This window comes from Gossypium hirsutum, chromosome D04 (assembly GCF_007990345.1).
Source record: "Gossypium hirsutum isolate 1008001.06 chromosome D04, Gossypium_hirsutum_v2.1, whole genome shotgun sequence".
Classification (NCBI taxonomy): domain Eukaryota; kingdom Viridiplantae; phylum Streptophyta; class Magnoliopsida; order Malvales; family Malvaceae; genus Gossypium; species Gossypium hirsutum.
This window is the reverse complement of record NC_053440.1, coordinates 56,969,631-56,990,451: the sequence shown is the minus strand read 5'-3', so window position 1 is coordinate 56,990,451 and position 20,821 is coordinate 56,969,631. Positions and strand designations below refer to the sequence as shown.

General features: G+C 32.2%; 2 protein-coding genes across 5 annotated transcripts; one reads left to right on the top strand and one right to left on the bottom strand.

Moving 5' to 3' along the window:
• Positions 1 to 8,740: 8,740 nt before the first annotated feature.
• Positions 8,741 to 13,069, bottom strand: LOC107898634 (cyclin-dependent kinase G-2). 4 transcript variants are annotated; one of them, XR_005911968.1, is made up of 7 exons: positions 10,829 to 13,069; positions 10,076 to 10,211; positions 9,867 to 9,955; positions 9,559 to 9,670; positions 9,364 to 9,470; positions 9,080 to 9,257; positions 8,741 to 9,008 (listed from the first exon to the last, which is right to left on the bottom strand). XR_005911968.1 is itself a non-coding variant. In XM_016824143.2 (6 exons), the coding sequence occupies exons 1-6, from the start codon at positions 12,517 to 12,519 to the stop codon at positions 9,158 to 9,160; spliced, it is 2,235 nt and encodes a 744-aa protein (XP_016679632.2). In that variant the 5' UTR covers positions 12,520 to 13,069; the 3' UTR covers positions 8,741 to 9,157. The 4 variants fall into 4 exon arrangements, 1 of the variants encoding a protein (XP_016679632.2); XR_005911969.1 differs by lacking the exon at positions 8,741 to 9,008 and adding an exon at positions 9,768 to 9,781; XM_016824143.2 differs by having other exon boundaries at positions 8,741 to 9,257.
• Positions 13,070 to 17,390: 4,321 nt separating this feature from the next.
• LOC107898637 (TLC domain-containing protein At5g14285) lies at positions 17,391 to 18,575 on the top strand. The gene has a single exon (XM_016824147.2). The coding sequence runs from the start codon at positions 17,604 to 17,606 to the stop codon at positions 18,351 to 18,353; it is 750 nt and encodes a 249-aa protein (XP_016679636.1). The 5' UTR covers positions 17,391 to 17,603; the 3' UTR covers positions 18,354 to 18,575.
• Positions 18,576 to 20,821: the final 2,246 nt, after the last annotated feature.

Here is a 20,821-nt window from a genome sequence, read left to right as displayed (position 1 = left end):
ACGACCGCCACGGTTCAAATTTTAAGTTACTATTTAAACTACAAAATGATTTTATTGAATCCTCGAGATTATCCAACTTATCAAGTCCTTTCGTTATCGTAATGTCAAATTCTGTGTTTGCTTCATTGACAATTTAGATTTGATTTCAAAGATAATTTTGAAAATTTATTAAGTTTGACAATATCACCACTCAAACATGAATCGCATTTGTCTTTCTATTCAAGGATTGAAACAAATTACAGATAGTTCTTAGGTACTTTCTAAATTTTCAAAAAAAAAAATGATTTCATACAATTTAATAAAATTGATGTGTTAATATATTTATTTAAAGTTGACGTCAAAGCTAAATAATACTTTGGGTTCAAATCTCATTAAAAGCAGGTTTTTTTTTAATTTCATATAAAAATCAAATTACTATTAATTGTTTAGTTAAAATAAAATCATTTTGGCCATTTAATAATATAGTTGTAATCTGATTATCGGTCAAAACTCCCCATGCACCACAAACGTACGTTAGATCTAGGTTTTGACGTTTGAAAGCAAACAAACTTAAAATTGAAGTCATTGCTCGGGAAGTATGATGCAAGTAACCTAAAAAGTCTAAAGACACTATATCACGAAATTCACCTTCGATGTTGATGCGTTTCGACTCCGCCAAAAGTTGAAAAACATATCACACAACTACAGCCCACAATCCCACAAAGCTCTCTAAGCCAATCCCGACCAAAAACAATACCCAAGAAGGTCGTCTTCGAACAATACAACACATGGAAGACTGAACAAATTCTAACAAATGCATTAAAAGACTGAACACGATTCGACTTAATCTCAAACATGGCAGCTTTTGGAGTTGTGGGTCATATGTTTGCCATTGCAGCTTCTGCAAGTTTTTTTCTGCTAAATGGTAATCGATGATGTTCATTTCCAAAGTTCTTAATAGAACTGTAGACAGTAATGCAACTAAACTACATGGAATACAATACAAACAGGGGAAAAATCTAATTATGCTTCCAGTCCCTGTACTCATCACATATTTGATTTAATAATTAAAGTTTACACAACCAATTTAAATTCATTTAAAAAGTATCAACTTTCACTATAGTGATGAAAAACCTAGAGAAAACATTTGGTGCACTGCTACTGGAGTTTTTAACCTCTACAAGCAGGATCAGGGGTTGACAAGCATCCCATAGGAGTATAATAAATTATTAAAATATATATATAAAGGAAAAAGGGACATGTCAATTTTTTAAAGCATGAAAAAAATACACTGCCAATATACCAAATACTCACCCTAATCAAAAACCTTAACCCCATATTATACATTCTTTATGTACTTATTTAGTCTTCCACAATGTCATATTTGTCATGTAAGCAAAGTCTTTTATTCTAAAATTACCACATAATCTAATTTAATGGAAGTTCTTAGACATAGAGGGACTAAAATCCTAGGATTAAATGTTTAATGTAAAAAGAGCACAGAGACTGGGAACATAACTAGACAAAGAAACTACTAACAACATTTCAAAACATTTGAAGTGGAATGTATGAACACACGCACCTACAAAACTTGGGTTCCCTATAAAATCTCCTATCTACGCAATAATTTGGCATTTTCAACTCCATGCTAAAAACTGTCATGCAGATCAATTGGAACTATATGCATTCTAAGTCTAAAATACTAAATATTGCAATCCAAGGTAACCCAAGTGGCGCATACAGCTAAATAGAACTCTTAAGAATTACAATGATCACATCCATTCTAACTATATAGACAACCTTATCCCGACTATTCCCTAAGGTTAGATAATCTAATCATGGGCTTAGTCTCTCTACTGTGTTGAAATTTTGATTTAATCCCTTTAATTTGACATAATTTGGTTTCTGTAGGTCCAAATTAATAACACCATTAGTTGCTATTGTTAAAACGATTACATGAATTTTCTTTAAGAAAAAACCTTAAATATTCAACCAAAGTGTAAATTTATCAATGCTGGAACATGAATTACTGAATTTCCACACAGCCTTGACCGTGAACAAATAATAGTAAAAAAATCACATCATCACTTGAATAACAGCAACTAGCAGTGCTATTAATTTGGACCTACTAAAAACACTATAAAAGTGGAGAGACCAAATTATACCAATCTAGAAGGTTAAATCATAAATTTCAGCATAGAAGAGGGACTTAAACCATACTTGGATCATTAGATAAACCATAAATGGAAGATACAGAAAGGTCCATTCGTTCTCGATTCAGTTTTTTAATGTTTTCATTATAATTAAATAGAATAAAAAACACATCTCAGCAATACCATTAAATAACAAGGACAAATGCTACTTAACCAGTAGATAGGAATATTAAAATGAAAAAGTTAATCTAAGATATTGTAACAGACCAAAGTTTGCATGGTACCTCTACTGAGCCTGAAGGAACAACTAATTGGAAGTTAGATTAAATCCACAATATGCAGGTAACCTCCTCAACCTGCTTGCTTTGAGACTGCAGTTACATTCACAGATATGTCATAAAGGATTCCAAAACTAATTATAAGCTTGGATCACTTAAGGCCATAACTGAAATATAATAAAAAACAACTAGCAAATTACAAATCAATTTTCATGTCTTCAGGAGATGTTTCAATTGCGTACCAACCAAATTACACACAGCAGATAAACTAAAATAATGAGTACAAAAGAGAACCAGATAGTAAGTTAGAGAAAGTGATACGAGTCACAAAAGCCCAAATTCTTGAGGGCAAGGCCCAATAAGAAGATTCCAAGCCCAATCAAGAAATTCACCCATACTTAGTTGAAAATCAGGCCAAATTGTCAAAGTGGCCCAAGTTGTAAAGTTTTATTTTTATTTATTTATTTATTTATTTTACTTAGTTTAAATTTTTATATTCAGTCCAAAAGTCCCAAATAAAAGACCTTTGGCCGAATTTCCATATTAAAATAATTAGGAGTTTTTTTTTAGTTTTAGTTTTAGTGTTCTAATTAAATTAGGAAAACATTTGAAAGGCCTATTTATATGGCTTGGCCAGCCACCCTACATTACATTACAATTACATTGAAAATTTCAGATTTGATTTAAGTGGAAATTCTCTTTGAGTTCTTCAAGGATTTTCTCTTGAGTTTTCTTTAGAAGTTGTTTTAACAATCTTTTTGATTGTGGGAGCCATCTTCAACCTTCTTCTTGCCATTGATATTCTTTGGAGGGGAAATTAGAGCCGTTTGAAGGGAGTTGTGAGATCTTTCGGGATTTCAAGGCTTCTTAGGACTTATCTTTTAATTTCTTACTGTCAATTCTTTCTTTATTTCTGCTTGTGCCGAATCTTTATCTAATTTATTTTCTGTTCTTATTGTGTTTTCAGCCTTTTTCTATCTTAAGGAATTAGCCCAAAAATCCCCAATTTCTAGGGTTCTTGCCGATTCATCCATACTCTTTTTGGGAGAAATTAGATTGCCGAAATTTGGGGAAAACTATCTGGGTGTTCAATTGGGCAGAATCGCAATCTCTTCTAGGGTTTCAAGATTCCTTATTAACACTTATTTCTATTCTCTATTTGATTCTTTACTGTTTTGGGGATTTTATTTCAGATCTGAAAATTCAAAAATCTAATCTTTTAATTTTCTGTTTCGTTTCAGATCTAATTGTTTAGGGTTTTCGTAGGAGTTTCTCGTGACTTGGCAACTCGATCTTGGTCCGCGCGCAACCCCGTATCATTTGGTATCAGATTTTGGGCGTTTTGAGTGTTCTTGGTTGATTTCTAAACTGATCTCAATATTTTAAAGCAAAAACAGCAGTTTTACCCAGAAATATCTTTCAAAAAAAATTTATTTGAGTGGGTAAACGTTGTCAAATTGATTTGAAATTTTACATACATATTTGTGGCATTGTGATTGAATATAAAAAATTTATTCCTGCAAAAAAATCAGTCAAAAAAGTCAAAAAATCGAAAAAAAGACGAAATCCAATAAAAATTTTAAAAAAATTCAGCGGGTTGAGTTTGGTGCCCAAACTTTCCAGATCAAAAATTAAATATTTAAAGACATTCGAGATTTAATTTTGTGATTTTTTGAGATCGGGAACATCTCGAATGAAGTTGTCAAGTTACTCCACAGTTTTTCGGGTTTTCTGTTTTCAGCAATTTTTATTGATTCTTAGCTGTAGGTTTTCATTTGTTTGCTTTTTATTATCCTTTTAAAATATCTAACACCTTCTTGTTTCTTGTGTTAGTAGGATTTAAACGTGTGCACAATCCTTCCTCGGTGCAACACGAATCACTTGGTGTCTCGTCAGTTTTTGGCATCCTAGTGCAAATTAGGATTCTTTGGTAGTTTGGTTCACACTCTCTAATTGGTTGATATAAACTCTGATAAAGAACTCACAAGATTGAATTCGACCTCATTGAGAATTTGATTTTTCTTTTTGAGTGATTAATGGTGAGGTTTGCTAACTTTTATTTTTGAGTGTGAGTGTTTATTTTTTACAGGTTTTGAAGATGTCTAAAGGTGATAATAATGATGCACTTATGAAAGTCCAACAACAGTTAGACAGACATATTGCTGCAATCACACAAATAAATGCTACACTTCAAGCATTGAATACTACTTTGAATGAGGTACGAGTGAATCAAAAATATCAATATCGAGATCCAATTAAGGAAGATAGGGATAACCAGCCCCATAGGTGCAACCCTCAACGTGTCCCTAGAATGGATGATGATTGTCATGATCATGGACAATCATCTTTGGCAAAACCAAAGAGCGAGCAGCAACGAGAACATCTCTTTCATACTCGCTGCCACGTACAAGGTAAGCTTTGTAGAGTTATTATTGATGGTGAAAGTTGCTCGAACATAGCCAGCACGACGATGGTGGAAAAACTTTGCTTAACCACTACCAAGCATCCACAACCTTATCAACTACAAGGGCTTAGCAACGAAGGCCAATTTAGGGTCACTCAACAAGTGCGCATCGCCTTTTCTATCGGTAAGTATCAAGACGAAGTTGTGTGCGACGTAATGCCTATTCAAGCCTGCCATTTGTTGCTAGGAGAACCGTGGCAACTGGATCGAAAAGTCACTCACGATGGTCGTACCAATAGGTATTCTTTCAAGCATCAAGGAAAGAAACTCACCTTAGTGCCGCTCACTCTGGAACAAGTCCATGAGGACCAAATCAAACTGAAAAATTCTGTTAAAACAAGTGAGGAAAAAGAAAAAGAGAATGAAAAAGAGCAAAAAGAGATTGAGAGTGAAAAAGAAATTGAAGAAAGAAGAGAAAATGAATTAGAAAAAGAAACAAAAGAAAAAGACGTGGAAAGGGTAGTGAGGAATGTTTCCACTAACCAAGATATGAATTTTTCTTGTGTTGCTACTTTTCAGGTTCCCGAAAGATCGAAAGATAACTTTCAACTTCAATATCTCTCAAATGAAAGACGCTTTCATACGATCAACTTAAGTAAAGATGAAATCACACTACATGATCCCGAAGGTAAGCGAGGTAAGGAAATTTTAGAAACCGAGTCCAGTGCAGATTTGAAAATTATTGATAAAACTTTTGGTGACTTAGTTCTTAAAAGATCCCCTCATTTTGATCCGATTAATTGTTACTCTTCAATTGTGGTTGATAAAGTCATTACAAAAAGAAGCGTGATTTGTTATTCTCTTGATTTACCTTGTGTAAAATCCTTGAATTTGTCCAAATCTGTTTTGGAGAATAAGGTAACGAAATTTTCCAAATTTGTTTTCAATTTATATTCGTGCCTTAAACAGTTTATGTGGTTGTACATGAAGTTTGAGTTCCATTTGACAAACGTTAACTCAACAACGAAGATTCGACTACACTATGCCCCCGATGAGCGAAGGTTTGTTTTAAATGAAAAAGGTAATCGACCCTTATTCTTCTGCTTATCGAGGTAAGATGCTTGAAACCTTTGAAACACTTTTGTACTCCTCGGATAGTGATAAAGATCGTGTTGATGAACACTTAGATCGAAACGTGCTTGACTGTCCTATTTTATTTATTGATGATCTATCTGTTTTGATGGTTGATAAAAAGATTCTTGTTTTTGATAATGCATGTGTGAGTGAATCTATAGACCGTCGATTAATGCATGGTATGATTATGCAACTCTGTGAACCATGTGAATCTTTTCAAATACCTACTTGTGACGATTATGTTTACCATTTGATTTATTACTCGCAATTTATTCATGGTTTGTGGGAACAATGTGAGACGACTGAATGCCTTAAAACATGTCCATCTTTGTTTCAAATATTTGACGAGGCAGTGATGAGTAAATTAGATTGTTTGCATGGTAATCTGAATCTGTCCATTCACATGCGTTATACCTGTTCTATTATGCTTATGATTGGACTACAAGCTTATTTCCGTTGCTACTTACTATCTCATGCCTATTCTTCTCAGTGGACTCAATTGCCATTAGTCCCGTTCGATAGAGGAAAGTCGAGTTCATTTGATTTTTCAGATTCGAGGACGAATCTTTTTGAGGAAGGGGGGAATGATATGAGTCACAAAAGCCCAAATTCTTGAAGGCGAGGCCCAATAAGCAAATTTCCAGCCCAATCAAGAAATCCATCCATACTTAGTTGAAAATCAGGCCAAATTGTCAAAGTGGCCCAAGTTGTAAAGTTTTATTTTTATTTTTATTTATTTATTTACTTAGTTTAAATTTTTATGTCAATATTCAGTCCAAGAGTCCTAGATAAAATGACCTTTGACCAAATTTCCATATTAAAATAATTAGGAGTTTTTTTTATTTTAGTTTTCTAATTAGATTAGGACTAGTTATAAGGCCTATTTAAAGGCATGGCTGTCCACCTTGTTAAACACTTATCATTATTATTAAAATTTCAGATTTGTTGAAAGCAGAATTTTCTTTGAGTTTTCTTCAAGATTTCTCTCTTGAGTTTTCTTTAGAAGTTGTTTTAACAATCTTGTGATTGTGGGAGCCATCTTCAACCTTCTTCTTGCCATTGATATTCTTTGGAGGGGAGATTAGAGCCGTTTGAAGGGAGTTGTGAGATCTTTCGAGATTTCAAGGCTTCTTAGGACTTATCTTTTAATTTTTTACTGTCAATTCTTTCTTTATTTCTACTTGTGCTGAATCATTATCTAATCTATTTTCTGTTCTTATTGTGTTTTCAGCCTTTTTCTATCTTAAGGAATCAGCCCAAAAATTCCCAATTTCTAGGGTTTTTCCATACCCTTTTTGGGTGAAATTAGATTGTCGAAATTTGAAAAAAACTATCTTGGTGTTCAATTGGGCAGAATCACAATCTCCTTGAGAGTTTCAAGAACCCTAACACTTATTTCTATTCTCAATTTGATTCTTTGCTGATTTGGGAATTTTATTTCAGATCTGAAAATTCAAAAATCTAATCTTTTAATTTTCTGTTTCGTTTCAGATCTAATTGTTTAGGGTTTTCGTAGGAGTTTCTCGTGACTTGGCAACTCGATCTTGGTCCGCGCGCAACCACGTATCAGAAAGTCGTTATCATTTGTGTTAAAAATTAGACATAAAAGTACCATGATGTCCCCTATACTAAGAGTCATTGCATTTTGTCCCCTTTACTCAAAAAATGGGCAAATTAATCCCCGTACATTAGATTAAAGAGCAAATTGGTCCTTTCTATTAAAAGTTTCATAAGTTTCTAGCATTAAAAACACATGTAGTTGACAGAATAACCAAACAGCCACGTATATCTCATGTTGGCATACAAGGACTAGTAGAAATGGATGAAATTTTTAACAAAAGAATCAATTTGCGCTTTGATCTAACATACAGAGACTATTTTACCCATTTTTTAATAGAGGGAGCAAAATGCAATCCGACTCTTAATACAAGGGACTCCATGGTACTTTTACCAACAAATGACAATGTAAATCATTAACTCGTGGCCATAAACTTAGTGCTGAACTTTAGCGAATTCAAGTATTTACAAAATCCTAAATGGAATAGAACCAGCATCCCAGCAACAACCCACTTTTTCCTAGAAATCCTAAAGTCCAAGTTAGGCATCACAACAAAAACCAATCATCTGCTGGGAAGTACAAGCATAGCACTTGGTATGATCATATGAAAAGGCGTAAAATAAACTGCATGATCTTCAACTTAATCGGTGATGAATAGCTTGTTCACGGTTACAAATAAACAGTATAGAAATCAAATTAGCTGTTCAAATTGGATATCAAATCAATAAACAAAGAATTTATGAAAAAATAGTTTGGAGGCCAACTACTAATGTTTGACAAAATATAAATTGGGTTTTATACCTCTTGTCCCCATGAAAGCACAAAATCACAAAATAACAAATCTTGGACATATCAGAACAGGGAAGAATGAGAAACAGTTGCAACATCTCAGCTCTTCAGATTTTCTTTTCAACTCAAGCAAACACCATCCTAAAAAAACATATACAAGAAAAGAAAATTTTCTAAAGGCAATTTCAGGTCACAACTCTCCTCCACATCTCCAACACAGTCACAAATAATTGTTCCCACAGCAAAGGCAATCCCTCATGGATGGACAATGCATACATATGCCTATAGAACATGCCACAGATATTGAATTAATAAATTACCTTAGATACATAATGGTTACTGTCAATTTCTTCGTCAATGAAATGCAAAGAATGTCTCCTCCACTCCACACCAACCGCCTCTTGCAAACACAATGTCAATATTAAAAAAAGATGGAACTGATAGATGGAAGAAATCCAGATTTTTTTTTTTTTAATATTCAAAACCAGATATAAAAGGAAGGTTTACATCATTGTTCCAATAAAAATATGTTACAAAAGTCTCAGCTGAAACTGATGTCTAAAAGAAGAAAGGCTGATAGCCACACCTTGCAATGCAAGCAGTGTCAGATGCATTTTTATATGATGAACAAAGCTGGAAAACAATATAACCTGCAAAACATCTGGCGCACAGGAAGAGGCAACCAATATCTCCAGCTAAAACATCATCAGTGCCTGCTAAAAAACAGCAAGAATGATCTTCTGAAAACAAAGTTCGCAACTTCCGTTGAATGCATGTCTCTCACCTCAAACACGGCCCTCTAACAATAATGAGAAAATTCTAAAACATGAAGATCAAACGGCACTGATGGATGAATTTTCTCTTAGCCAAATAGACCACTAGTCCCTAGTTCCCCTTGTTGCAACTCCTTTCTACGTTGCTCTTGCAAAGGATCTGGGCTCTTCAGCATTCTTCTCATTCGCCTAACATGATGCAGAAGACCTTATTCAGAACTATAATAATAAATACAAACACAAATTTACAAGGATAAAATACATGTGAAGTCTTCTAGTTTCTGTTGCTCAATACCTGTCTTGAGCATGTTGGGCAGGGAAAGTGGGCATGAAAGCTTTGGTCTTGGGAAGAGGAACTTCACGAAACCACTCATGGTTAAGAGCAGCTTCAGCAGTTATACGCTGAAAGTGATATCAGAAGGCTCCATAAATCATCCGAAAGAAATAATGGCAAGGTAACTAAAATATACACACAAGCCAAGTTATTTACCTTCTCAGGATCATAAGTAAGGAGTTTATTCAGTAAGTCAAATCCTGCATCAGAGAGAACAGGTGTGCCAGTGAACGACGTGGCTGGAAATTTTTTGCGCAATAGATTATACCTGAAAGGAAAATACATCAGTCATTAATACAAACAGAAATGAATGCTGTGTTACTGTACTGTCACCAATGGAGGCCAGAAAGCCAGAACAGAATCACCCAAAGCTGGAAGCCTGGGAAAACAGTGGGAAAAATAAGACCACCTAAAGTTTACACTCAACTGAATCTAAAATCAAATTATATAGATCTAATACTTACTGATGCTTGACAAAATTGACCTTGACTCCAGGCAACTTCGAAAAACCAGGCCATATTGTCTCATTTGGTGTGCCCAGTGTTCTGAAAATCTGCAATAGTAAAACCCATGAAACAAATCAAAGATCATTAACCACCATGGGCACATTGAGCTATATAATACAACCAGATAGAATGACTAATAAATGCTAAGATCAACTAATTTAATTCACCTTGTCAAGTTGATCAAATTCAGTTTTCCCGTTGAAAAGTGGTTCTTTCGAAAGTAGTTCAGCCATTATACAACCCAAAGACCACATGTCAATTGCAGTGGAATATTGTCTTGCTCCCAAAAGAAGTTCTGGAGCCCTGCAAAACCAACATAAAGAACTCCTAACTACTTGAGTCCCGGAATATAAATGCTCAGATAATTGATCAACCAAACTTGGGACAATTTAACAGTGCAAAAGCAAAAGTTACAAACAATAAAACCAGTTAGCACCCTAATGCATATGGAGTTCATCTTCTCATTAACCACAAAGAGAGAAGTCCAACAAACAATTCAATCAAGCAAACTTAAGACAAATTAACAGTCCAAAAGCAAAACGTTAAGCCTAAAATGTTTACAAACAGTAAAAAAAAGGTCAGGACCATAGAGCATTAGGGATCCATACTTATCATTAACCACAAAACAGGAAGCCTAGATAACAATTCATCAATTCAAAAAGGTTTCTCCAAAGAACTGTAACCTCAAGACTTTAGATGTATTACTATTCAGCATTAAAACATATAATAATAACCAAAAAAAAAGGGACGTTTCTGTCAATAATCAACATTTGCACACCCAAATTAACAATTCAGAATAATTTTCCAAACACCCATTCACAAACAGCACCTGAAAAAATAACGATGAAGAAGAAATCTCCTATATACTTTATTTCATTGACAATTATGATCAGGAAAGTAATCAATGGCATGCATCTCACCTGTACCAAAGAGTAACAACCAAATGTGTATATGGTTTTAATGGGCTTCCATACTGACGAGCCAACCCAAAATCACAAATCTTCAGTTCACCTTGGTTATTTAAAAGCAGATTAGATGTCTTCAAATCTCGATGTAGAACCCAATTGTCATGAAGATACTTGACACCCTCCAGTAGCTGAAGCATCAAGCATTTAACCTCACTTTGGCTGAATGGTTGTCTCATTGTCTCCATCAGAGCTTTCAGATCATGTTCCATGTATTCCATAACCATAAAGATACTATCAAGGTTACTCCCTACAACTACTTCTTTAACATCTACAACCGATGGGTGATGAAATGAGAGAAGAATGTTTATTTCCCTCAAAGAGGTCAGAGGAAAACCTTCTCTTTCTTTCTCCATCTTTACCTTCTTCAATGCCACAATTTCCCCTTTCTTCTTGTCCCTAGCTCTATAAACAACACCATAAGTACCTTCATCTATCTTATTTAATCTCTCAAATTCATCTACACTTCTACATCCCTGAAGCATGTTCACACTTCTTAAAGGAGGAGCTGGAGGTTCTGGTGTACCCGGTGAGTCACTTTCATTCTCAGCATCTCTATCAGACTCGCTTGCACTACTGTCATTTCTATCATGTTCAACATCAATCTCCATGTAGTCATCCTTCTCTGAATCATTCCCACTTCCAGACCTGGAACGGGCAGCTCGTTCATCAGATTCAGATGATTTAGCTCTAACTCCCTCAGAGCCTTCCCTGTTAAGCTCCCCAAGCTCTGGAGTTGTCGACTTATTCCAAAATCTTTTATGGGCTGATTCCAGAAGAGATAACTTTTTCCTCATTTTAGGCATTTCCTCATCTTCTAAAATTTCACCCTCATCACCAGAAGAACTATCACCAGACGCCCATCTTGAGGAAGATATATGTCTGGTCGGTACATAATCTTCATCGTCAAGCTGCCCGGCATCTTGATTGTTAACCTGCTCTTTAGGTGGGGAAAAATCCAAATCGATTCGAGATTCCAAAGTGGAGTATCCAGCAATTTCAGTAGCAGCAACTGGTGAAGGAGATTGTAATTTCTGCTTTTTTCTTTCTCTAACAGGAGATGTCTGTACAGTACCACCAGAGACATTGTTAGGTGAATTGTTATAAACTTTAGGCACTGCTGGTGGAGGAGGAACAGCTGTAACTGCTGGTGAACTCCTACTTTTCGATGAATTACTTAATACCTTGTCATCTATATCCCATACTATAGGCGAAAACTTCCTTTTCTTTCCCACAGGAGATTGAGCCCCATTATCCATTGCTTTCGCAATCTCACTATTTTTAATAGTCAACTCAGACTCTATGGCATCCTCCGATCCACTTTCACTAGACAACTCACCAGGCTCCTTATCTACCACCCTACGAGAGAACTCGCATCGCTTGGGTCCCTGACTACCTCCTCCACCACCACTACTGCCACCCGAATCCCTACTCGAAGAGGACAGAGAACCACCATTTACCACTTCCCTCTCCTTAACATCCTTTTGCCTAACCCTAACGCTATCTCGCCTTTCATTATTACGGCTATCATTCCTAGAAGGCTCATAATCCTTAGAATTAGCAATTTCCCGCCTCGGCACCTCAAATTCAGAATCTCTATTCCTAAACCCATTACCATGATAACCCCCATTTCTCCCAGCAGCCATGTATAAATTTCAAAATATTCAGAAACCAACTGCTTTTCAATTCAAGAAATTCCTTCCAAGTTGTTTACTTATAAAACCCTAAACCCCGAACACAACAAGCCTAGCCAAAATTCCCCCAACTTTCAACCAAAAAAAATAAAAGCCCAAACTAGGTTAATCAATACGAAACCTTAAAATAAAAGGCAGCTAAAACAACCAAACCGAAGTATCAGATCCTCGACTATCGCTCTGTGTAGCTCGAAAAACAATCAGATCATAATAGAAATCAAGGAAAAAGACGAAGAAGATAAACCCTAGATATATCGATGAAAAATCTTCAATTTTCTCAAATCCCTCGACGAATTTAAGAGAGTAAAGGAAATTGAGAGTATCTAGGGCTTACCGATAGCGACGGAAACGGAAAAACATGGACGTAACGATGAAAGTCGGCGATCGCCGCCGGTTCGCCAGGGACAAATAGGGAATATGAAAAATAGAGAGCTTTCGACTTTCGAAATCGCGAGAAATCGCAAAATAGAAAGCGAAAGGCTAAGGGAAGATTTTGCGAACCGAAACGATGTGTTTTATTTTACTAGGGAGAACAGATATGGGTTAACTTTAAAAGACATCCTCAAATTATGGATTAGATTTTAAATTGATCCTAAAAGGTTAAAATGTTCTGATTAAGTTCTTAAAAGTATCTATTAAGCTCTTCCTTCACCAATCTAGCCTAGAGGTGTTTATGGGCCGAACTGGGCCGGATTTAAGCATGTTATTAATAAATTTTATATTTACCCAAGCTTGATTTAAAATATGAGCTTAAATTTTTACTTAAGTCTGTCAATATTTGTAAATGACTAACTCAAATCCGTTTTAAGCATGCCCATATTATTTTTTAATTTTTAAAAAATATATATTTATATTATTTTTATTTTTATATTTAATAATTTGATATATTTTCATTTATTAGAATTTTATATATAGATATCTCAACTTTTTTTTATTTACACTATAATATTATATATTACTTTAATTTAATTTTTATGTCTTATAATTTATATAAAATATAAAAATAATATGATATATATAAATAAATAAAAAATGAGTTGGGCCAGGCTTGGATCTTGAATGTTCGAGCTCGAGCTCAACTCGTATTTTAAATAAGCCTAATTTCTTTACTCAAATTTTTTTTCGAGCTTAATATTTTTGCCTAAATCCTTCTAAATTTTGGGTTAGCCTTCGAGTTTGGGCAGATAGCCTAAACCATAAAAAGGTCTAGGTGAATGTAAAATGGTAAAATTTCTTCTAAGATGCTTTGAAATTTTATAAAATTATAAAATAATATAATAATTTTACTTTTCGATTTTAATTTCAATTTTTATAATTTAATTATGCCTCTTTGTTTTTATTTTATTTTTTTTTTGCCTTCATTCTAAATCCAACAATTGGTTTAAGTGTTAAATCTAACTCAAATTTTAAATCCATCATCTTGAAAACACTTAAATCAAATTTCACACAAATATCTATTTATCATGTTGATAGCTTGGATGTTATAAAAAGGTGTAGCCTCTCATGAGTTAAATGGTATATTATCTTAGTAGCCCCTCTTAAAACTAATATTTCAATAATCTATTTTAGCCTTTTAAATTGTATGAAAATTTTGTAATTTTGTCTTATTTCGAAAGGAATAATTAATTTTAAACATTTTAATACAAATTTTTCAACTTTTAACTCTCTTTATTTTATTTTTTTATCTCAATATCCTAGATACAAATTTTCTAACTCCGTCCTTGATCTAATATGTTTAAAATAAACTAAATGGGCTTCCTGTTAACATTTTCTTTTTGTTTTTTAAAACGTTAAGTACAAAATTTCTATATAATAGAAACGTATGTGTTTTAAATTTGATTTACGTATTTTAAATATATTCATGAAATATCAAAGCTAATATTTTATGACTGAGCCGATGAAAAGTTTTGATCGATATAATAATAATACCTTCAGCCAATGACGCATTGGTTGTATTGGCAATATTGAGCGTTCAATAATAGGGGTGTGCAAAAGTGGGACCAACCCGACTAAACCGATCAAACAAGTTGATTTCGGTTTTTTTTGGTTAATTTATTTGGTTGTGAATTTAAATTATTTTGTAAAGGTTGGGTAAAATGATTTAGTCAATTCGAGTTATGTTTTGAAAAACCAAAATTGAATTAATAGAGTTTAAAATATCTAAATTCAACCCATATCCAAATTTGAAAAGGGACGAAGGTGGGAGAGGGAGCAGGGCAAGTGGGGAGAGGAGAGGGACAGGGTGGGAAGGGGGAGGGGGAGGGGGAGGGGAGGATTTTTTATTTTATTTTAATATAATTATTTTTGTTTAATATTAATATAAATATTAATATATATTTTTATTTTTAATTTATTCTCAAATTTTTAAAACAAAATTAGAACAAATATTAACAAAATAATTAAAAATATCAAAATAATATTTTATTTATATTTCAAGGACTAAATTGGTTATTAGCCCTTTAAATTAACATGTCACGTCCTTATTTTAACCAAAGGTAACGAATGAGTGGCAAAAATGTAACAATTCAATAATACTAATGGTTATTACGCAAGCAATAAAAGTTAGGTAGCCAAAACATAAACTTGACCAAAGTTTAGGGACAACTGATGTAGTTTACCCTTAATTTTTTTTTTTTTGATATAAATTGCATAATTGAATTGGATGTTAAACGTTGGAGCTTCAGCTCAATTCAAATTTTAAATAGACCTAATTTTTCTATACAAACACGTTTTTCAAGCTGCATGTTTTTATTCAAACACTGTTATAGTTCGAACAAGCCTGAAGGCTTGAATATGAAATAAAACAGATATATTACAAAGAAGAGAATGGGTTGATATTGAATTGGGCTTTGTTGGAGCTCAAACTCGTCCAATGTTATAAACAAGCTTAAATTCTTTTGTTGACGTCCATTTTTTTAGCCTTGTATTTTTATGCAAAGCTTTTCATATTTCGAGTTTTTTTCAATTTTGGTTGAATAGTCGACCTTTGAACAAATTTAAGGCCCCAAAATAATAAATTTGAAGTTAATATCTTTAAAAATTATAAAATTATAAATCGATACAATGATAAAATGACATTTTAACCCTTCAAAAAATTATTTTTCAACTATAATCTCCCAAAAAAATTTCCCCTAATTTGCCCTTAGCAAAACATACCAACAATAAAACGAGAATAAATTTGATATTATCCGTTTCCGTCCCACTCGATTGCCGTAACTTCTTGGGAATGGAAAAAAGGAAGATACTTTTATGCTGAAATTTGAAAATATCCGAATGAGCGAATATCCTATACAGCATAAAGCATAACAACGCAACTAGCGTGTCATTTATGTAATTTTACCATACACATCACATAATTTAAATTTAATTAAAAAATAATTATTTTATATAACAAATGATATTTTTTAATAAATTATTAAAGTATCGTTAATTTAATATATATAAACGGGTTAATATACAATTTGGTACTTAACTTTTTTTAGTCCCAATACGGTGCTTAAATTTGGCTTCAATATTCATCTTGGTACCTAGCGTTTTTCAAATTGATACTTGAGTTTGGTTTGTGATTGTTGGGACCAGACTAGGTCAAACTAACCAATCAAATGGGTTAGATTGAGAATCAATTAGTATATCGGTCCAGACAAAGGTTTGAATCGAAGTTTGAGCAAACCGCTTGGAACCAGCTTAAAAAAATGGTTAAACTGGTGGTTGAACCACTTTTCTCTATAATTTATATTTATGAAATGTTAATAACATATTCAATTAAAACCTCGTCATTTGATTGAATGGATCGAACCAAGAATCAAAGGTTTGATCGGTTCGATCGTCAATCAATTTTAAAAATCTTGGTTTGGCTTCAATATTTAATTTAGCAATTAAACTTTGTTTTTTTTTTCCCAAGTCCTATTTTTTAATAGAGTACACATGCCAAACATTCATTGAGTCGATTACACTAGGTATAAAATTGAAAATTGAAATCAAACTCAAGTATCAAATTGAGACAAAAAAACTCAGGTACCAAATTGATTAATTTTTTGCTTAATAGGTCTAAATTAAACATAAAAATTAAATTTAGGTACCAAATTATATATTAAACCTATTAGAAATCATATCATACTAATCATCTAATGTTAGTCACGTGCACGCACTCTCTTTCCCAAGCGTCAAGTAAACGGAAAATATCTCCCCAACATTTTCTCCATATCACCGACTAAGATACGCCCTTTAATCACCGTTTCGAGGCGTGGAAATTGTGATTTTGGTCCCTGCTAAAATTTTAAGTTTTAATGATTATATTTTAATTTAATAAATAATATGCTTTTTATAATGGTGAAAGTACTCGACATGTCCTTCTACTACAAAGCTCGGATCAATTTAGATTATGTTTGATAAACTTGAAAATTTTAAATGTTGAAAAAATAAATATTAAAAAAATAAATGCTGAATTTAAATTATAAAACTTATTTAATATATTATTTAAAATTAAATATTGAATGTAGTTATATTGTTTGATAGAGATTAATATAATTTTAAATAAAATAAAATAATTATTAAATTTATTTTTTATTAAACGATAAATAAGTTGCTATCTTCAGTAAAGGACATGATGACATGACTTTCACATTTTATAGTGTCATCAGTTAGTCTAAATAGTCAAATACAATTAATTTTCGCTTAAAATATTTTTCTAATACTGTGACATTGATTTTTATTTTTATTTTTTTAACTTTTCAAAAAATTTAAAATTAAAATTACATCTTATTTAATTTTTTCCGCATAAATTGCATTAGTAGTCACTTAAATATATATATATTTTAAAATTACTGGAATATTTATTAAAATTAAAATAAAAGGACTAAATCACAAAATCGAGTATAATAAAGGGATGACAACATAATTTGACCTCACCCTTTCCTCTCCTCGCCTCTCTTTTTAAAGCACTCAAAATTTAAAAAAAAAACAAAAAAGGTCACCTTAATTTATCCATTAAAATATCTCTCTGTATTTTGTTTTTTCGGTTCTTCTACTGTGTTTCAATGGGGATCCCCTCTTTCCAAACCCTAACTTTACCTACATTCTTCTTCTTCTTCGTCTCCAGTTACCTCTTAGCTTACTTTCGTATCTTCCATAACTGGGATCCCAAACACCGTGCTGAAGCTTCAAGCTGTTTCATCTCATTAACCCATGGTACCCCAGCTGTTTTCATGGCGATCCACGCATTAACAACCCACACCACCAAATCACCATCACCCACTTTCTCTTCACCAAACACTTTCCTCCATAACACCGTTCTCGAATTCAGCATCTCTTACTTTTCAATCGACCTTCTTCATTACTTTATATTTTTCCCTAATGATACCCTCTTTATCCTCCATCATTTAGCTACCCTTTACGTGTTCTTCACTTGTCGGTTCATTGTTCACCATGGGTCGTTTGCCCTTCTTGTTCTTCTTATCTTAGCTGAAATCACTAGCTTCTGTCAAAACGTATGGACTCTTGCTGGGTATCGTAAAGCTGATCTTCCTGTTGCGGGTAAGGTGTTCGACCTTATGTCTCTTCCGTTTTTTGCCTTTTACACTATCGTTAGGGGTATCATTGGACCTCTCTTTGTGTATAAAATGGGGGTGTTTTACATAAACCAGATGGCTGGGGATTCAATCCCGGTATGGGCTTGGGTTTCTTGGATGATTGTGATTGTTACAGCCATTTTGATTAGTATAGTTTGGGTGTTTGATCATTGGATAGATTGGTTTAAAAGAAGAAAAGCTATGAGCAAATTGGCATAGGATTTTGGGGGCTGCCTCCAATTTTTAAAGAACAATAGATTCATATGATTTGAAGATTATAATTTATAGGTGATTTCATGAGGTTCCTTGACTATTAAATTAACTAAAGTTTTTGTAGGAATTTGTACAGTAAGATTTACTGTGCCTTTACTGTAACATTTATATATACATTTCCTTATATTCGAATTCGGATCTTGAGCCTCTCAAGCTCTTCTATCGTAATGCTTATCTCTATTAGTTCCCAAACATAATCGAATTTTATTATTTATTTTTTATATATTTTTAATTATATTGAACTCGAAAAGAAATAATAAGTTTGAAATCGAGCATAATGATCAATTTTTTTTGCCGATTATAGATTAATTCGACTATAATTGGAATTTGATATTTGAATGTTACAAACCACTTAAAACTACACTATACCCGTGGATTGAGTCGAAACTCGAATGATATTGGTATTATTGCCGGTGTAGGAGGTTATAGGTTTGAATGCGCTGAAACTCATTATTTCTCTATTTACAAGTTGGGTTATAAGCATTGTATCAAAAAGAATATATATATATATATATGATAGAATAACTTATAATGAGATTAAAGTTAAAAAAAGTACACTATACCCAAGGTTAATAAACTATTAATAAGTTTATGTTTTGGTTATCAAACTTTAAAAAGTTACAAAATGATCATTGAAATTATTTGAAACTTTTCATTTTAAGTCGTTGAGTTGTTAATTGTTATTGAATGGTTTCGGTTCACATTGCTTACACAAATCGAAAGCTCTACAATTCAGTTTTTTTTTCTTAACAATTTAAATGTCACGAATCTGAAAATCGAAAATCAAATATCTTTCTTCTTCAATCTTCGAAATTGATTATTAGATCAACTTGAATTTAAAATATATTTTTCTACTCGTCAAGAGAGATTAATTCACCGTATTAATGTTGAAATTATGATTCGGAGTTCATTAATCAAATTAAAAAAAAAAAAGAAACAATTAAATTTTTGGATATATTCGATTTGATTATCACTTTAAACTTTTCTATAAAAAAATTGATTCAATTTTATAAAAAAAATTAATTAAATTATTAACCGAGCCGATGGGTGGATACTTTTGCCTTAGTTGCTTTCAGTGGGGAATTTGATTCCCCCATGTGGTAGACCAATGTCTTTTGCAGTAAAAGTCCATTTCATGGCTCATATCTCATCTACCAATAATTCAATGCACTCATCTTTTCAACATTCAGAAAGATGCCTTCATTTATCCGGGATGGTACAGATAGGGTTAAATCCAAAAACAAATAAAAAATAGGGAGTTAAAATTGAATTTTAATTTCTTAAAATCTAAATATATAGATTTTATCGTGTATTAAATTATGATTTCATAATTTTCAAAGAATTAAATAAAAATTTTCATTAGAAAGGGGCCAAAGTATAAATTTACCATATATTAATTTATAATTTCAACATTTATATGGGTTAGAATTACAATTTTCATTTTTTGGAAGGTCCACACATTGTCTACTCTCCTTGCATTCATATATTGCGGATTTAGATAATATTTATATTTTAATATTTTAATTACTATTTGCATTGAATTTAGAGCCTACGTGTATTAACTTTTGAAATATTTAGATTTAGACATTCGAATTAATTGTCCACTTTATTTAAAAAAAATATTATTTTTTAATTACAAAATTAAGATATTTAGTGAATAGTTATTTAGTTCCATTTCAACTTCGAAAAATAATACACGGATGAAATGTGGATATTAACTCTTAGATATTCAACATTCGAATCTACTTTCTTTTGGAAATAACGATTTCATGTTTTATATTCACTATCCAAATTTGTTTTACTTTTACTATCAATAATTTATTTGAGCTCGTTTGTTTTACTGAAAATGACTTCCAGAAAATTATATACTTTTTTGGAAAAGCTAGAAAAGCTAGTATTTTCTGGTGTTTAGATGAATCTGTGCAAAATATTTTCTGTTGTGTGGTAGATTTTTAAAAATATTTCAAAAAGTAATTTTCAATGAAACAAATATTTTTTCATTGTTTAATTGAATTTATTTTTATCTATAATTTTATATTTTACATTGTTTTTGCATATATTAAAAATATTATTTAAATCCAGGTTCATTACAACGTCATTTTTTAATTACATGACTATCAAGTGAGTATCTTTTATTTAAAAATGTGACATCAACAAAATTAACAAAAAAATTTAACGATGTCAACAATTTGACTTGATTTTCAAATTTGAAAGGTAAAATGACTAAGTTCTTGAAAATAAAAGTACAAAGACTAAATTGTACATATGTGAAGTGTACATAGACTTATGACATATTTTAATCTTTATACGACAAAATATTTATTATTAATATATTTATAATTGTAATAATTATTTATTATTAAAATATTAATATTTAATATTTTCAATAATATGTGAATAATATTATTTAAAAT

What these genes read in the sequence shown, in the direction of transcription:
- LOC107898634 (XM_016824143.2), bottom strand. Translation starts at nt 12,519, where the DNA reads ATGGCTGCTGGGAGAAATGGGGGTTATCATGGTAATGGGTTTAGGAAT. An exon ending in GTTGTTACTCTTTGGTACAG is followed by an intron (nt 10,212 to 10,828) that starts GTGAGATGCATG and finishes TTGGTTTTGCAG; the next exon opens with GGCTCCAGAACTTCTTTTGG. An exon ending in AATTTGATCAACTTGACAAG is followed by an intron (nt 9,956 to 10,075) that starts GTGAATTAAATT and finishes TTACTATTGCAG; the next exon opens with ATTTTCAGAACACTGGGCAC.
- LOC107898637 (XM_016824147.2), top strand. Translation starts at nt 17,604, where the DNA reads ATGGGGATCCCCTCTTTCCAAACCCTAACTTTACCTACATTCTTCTTC.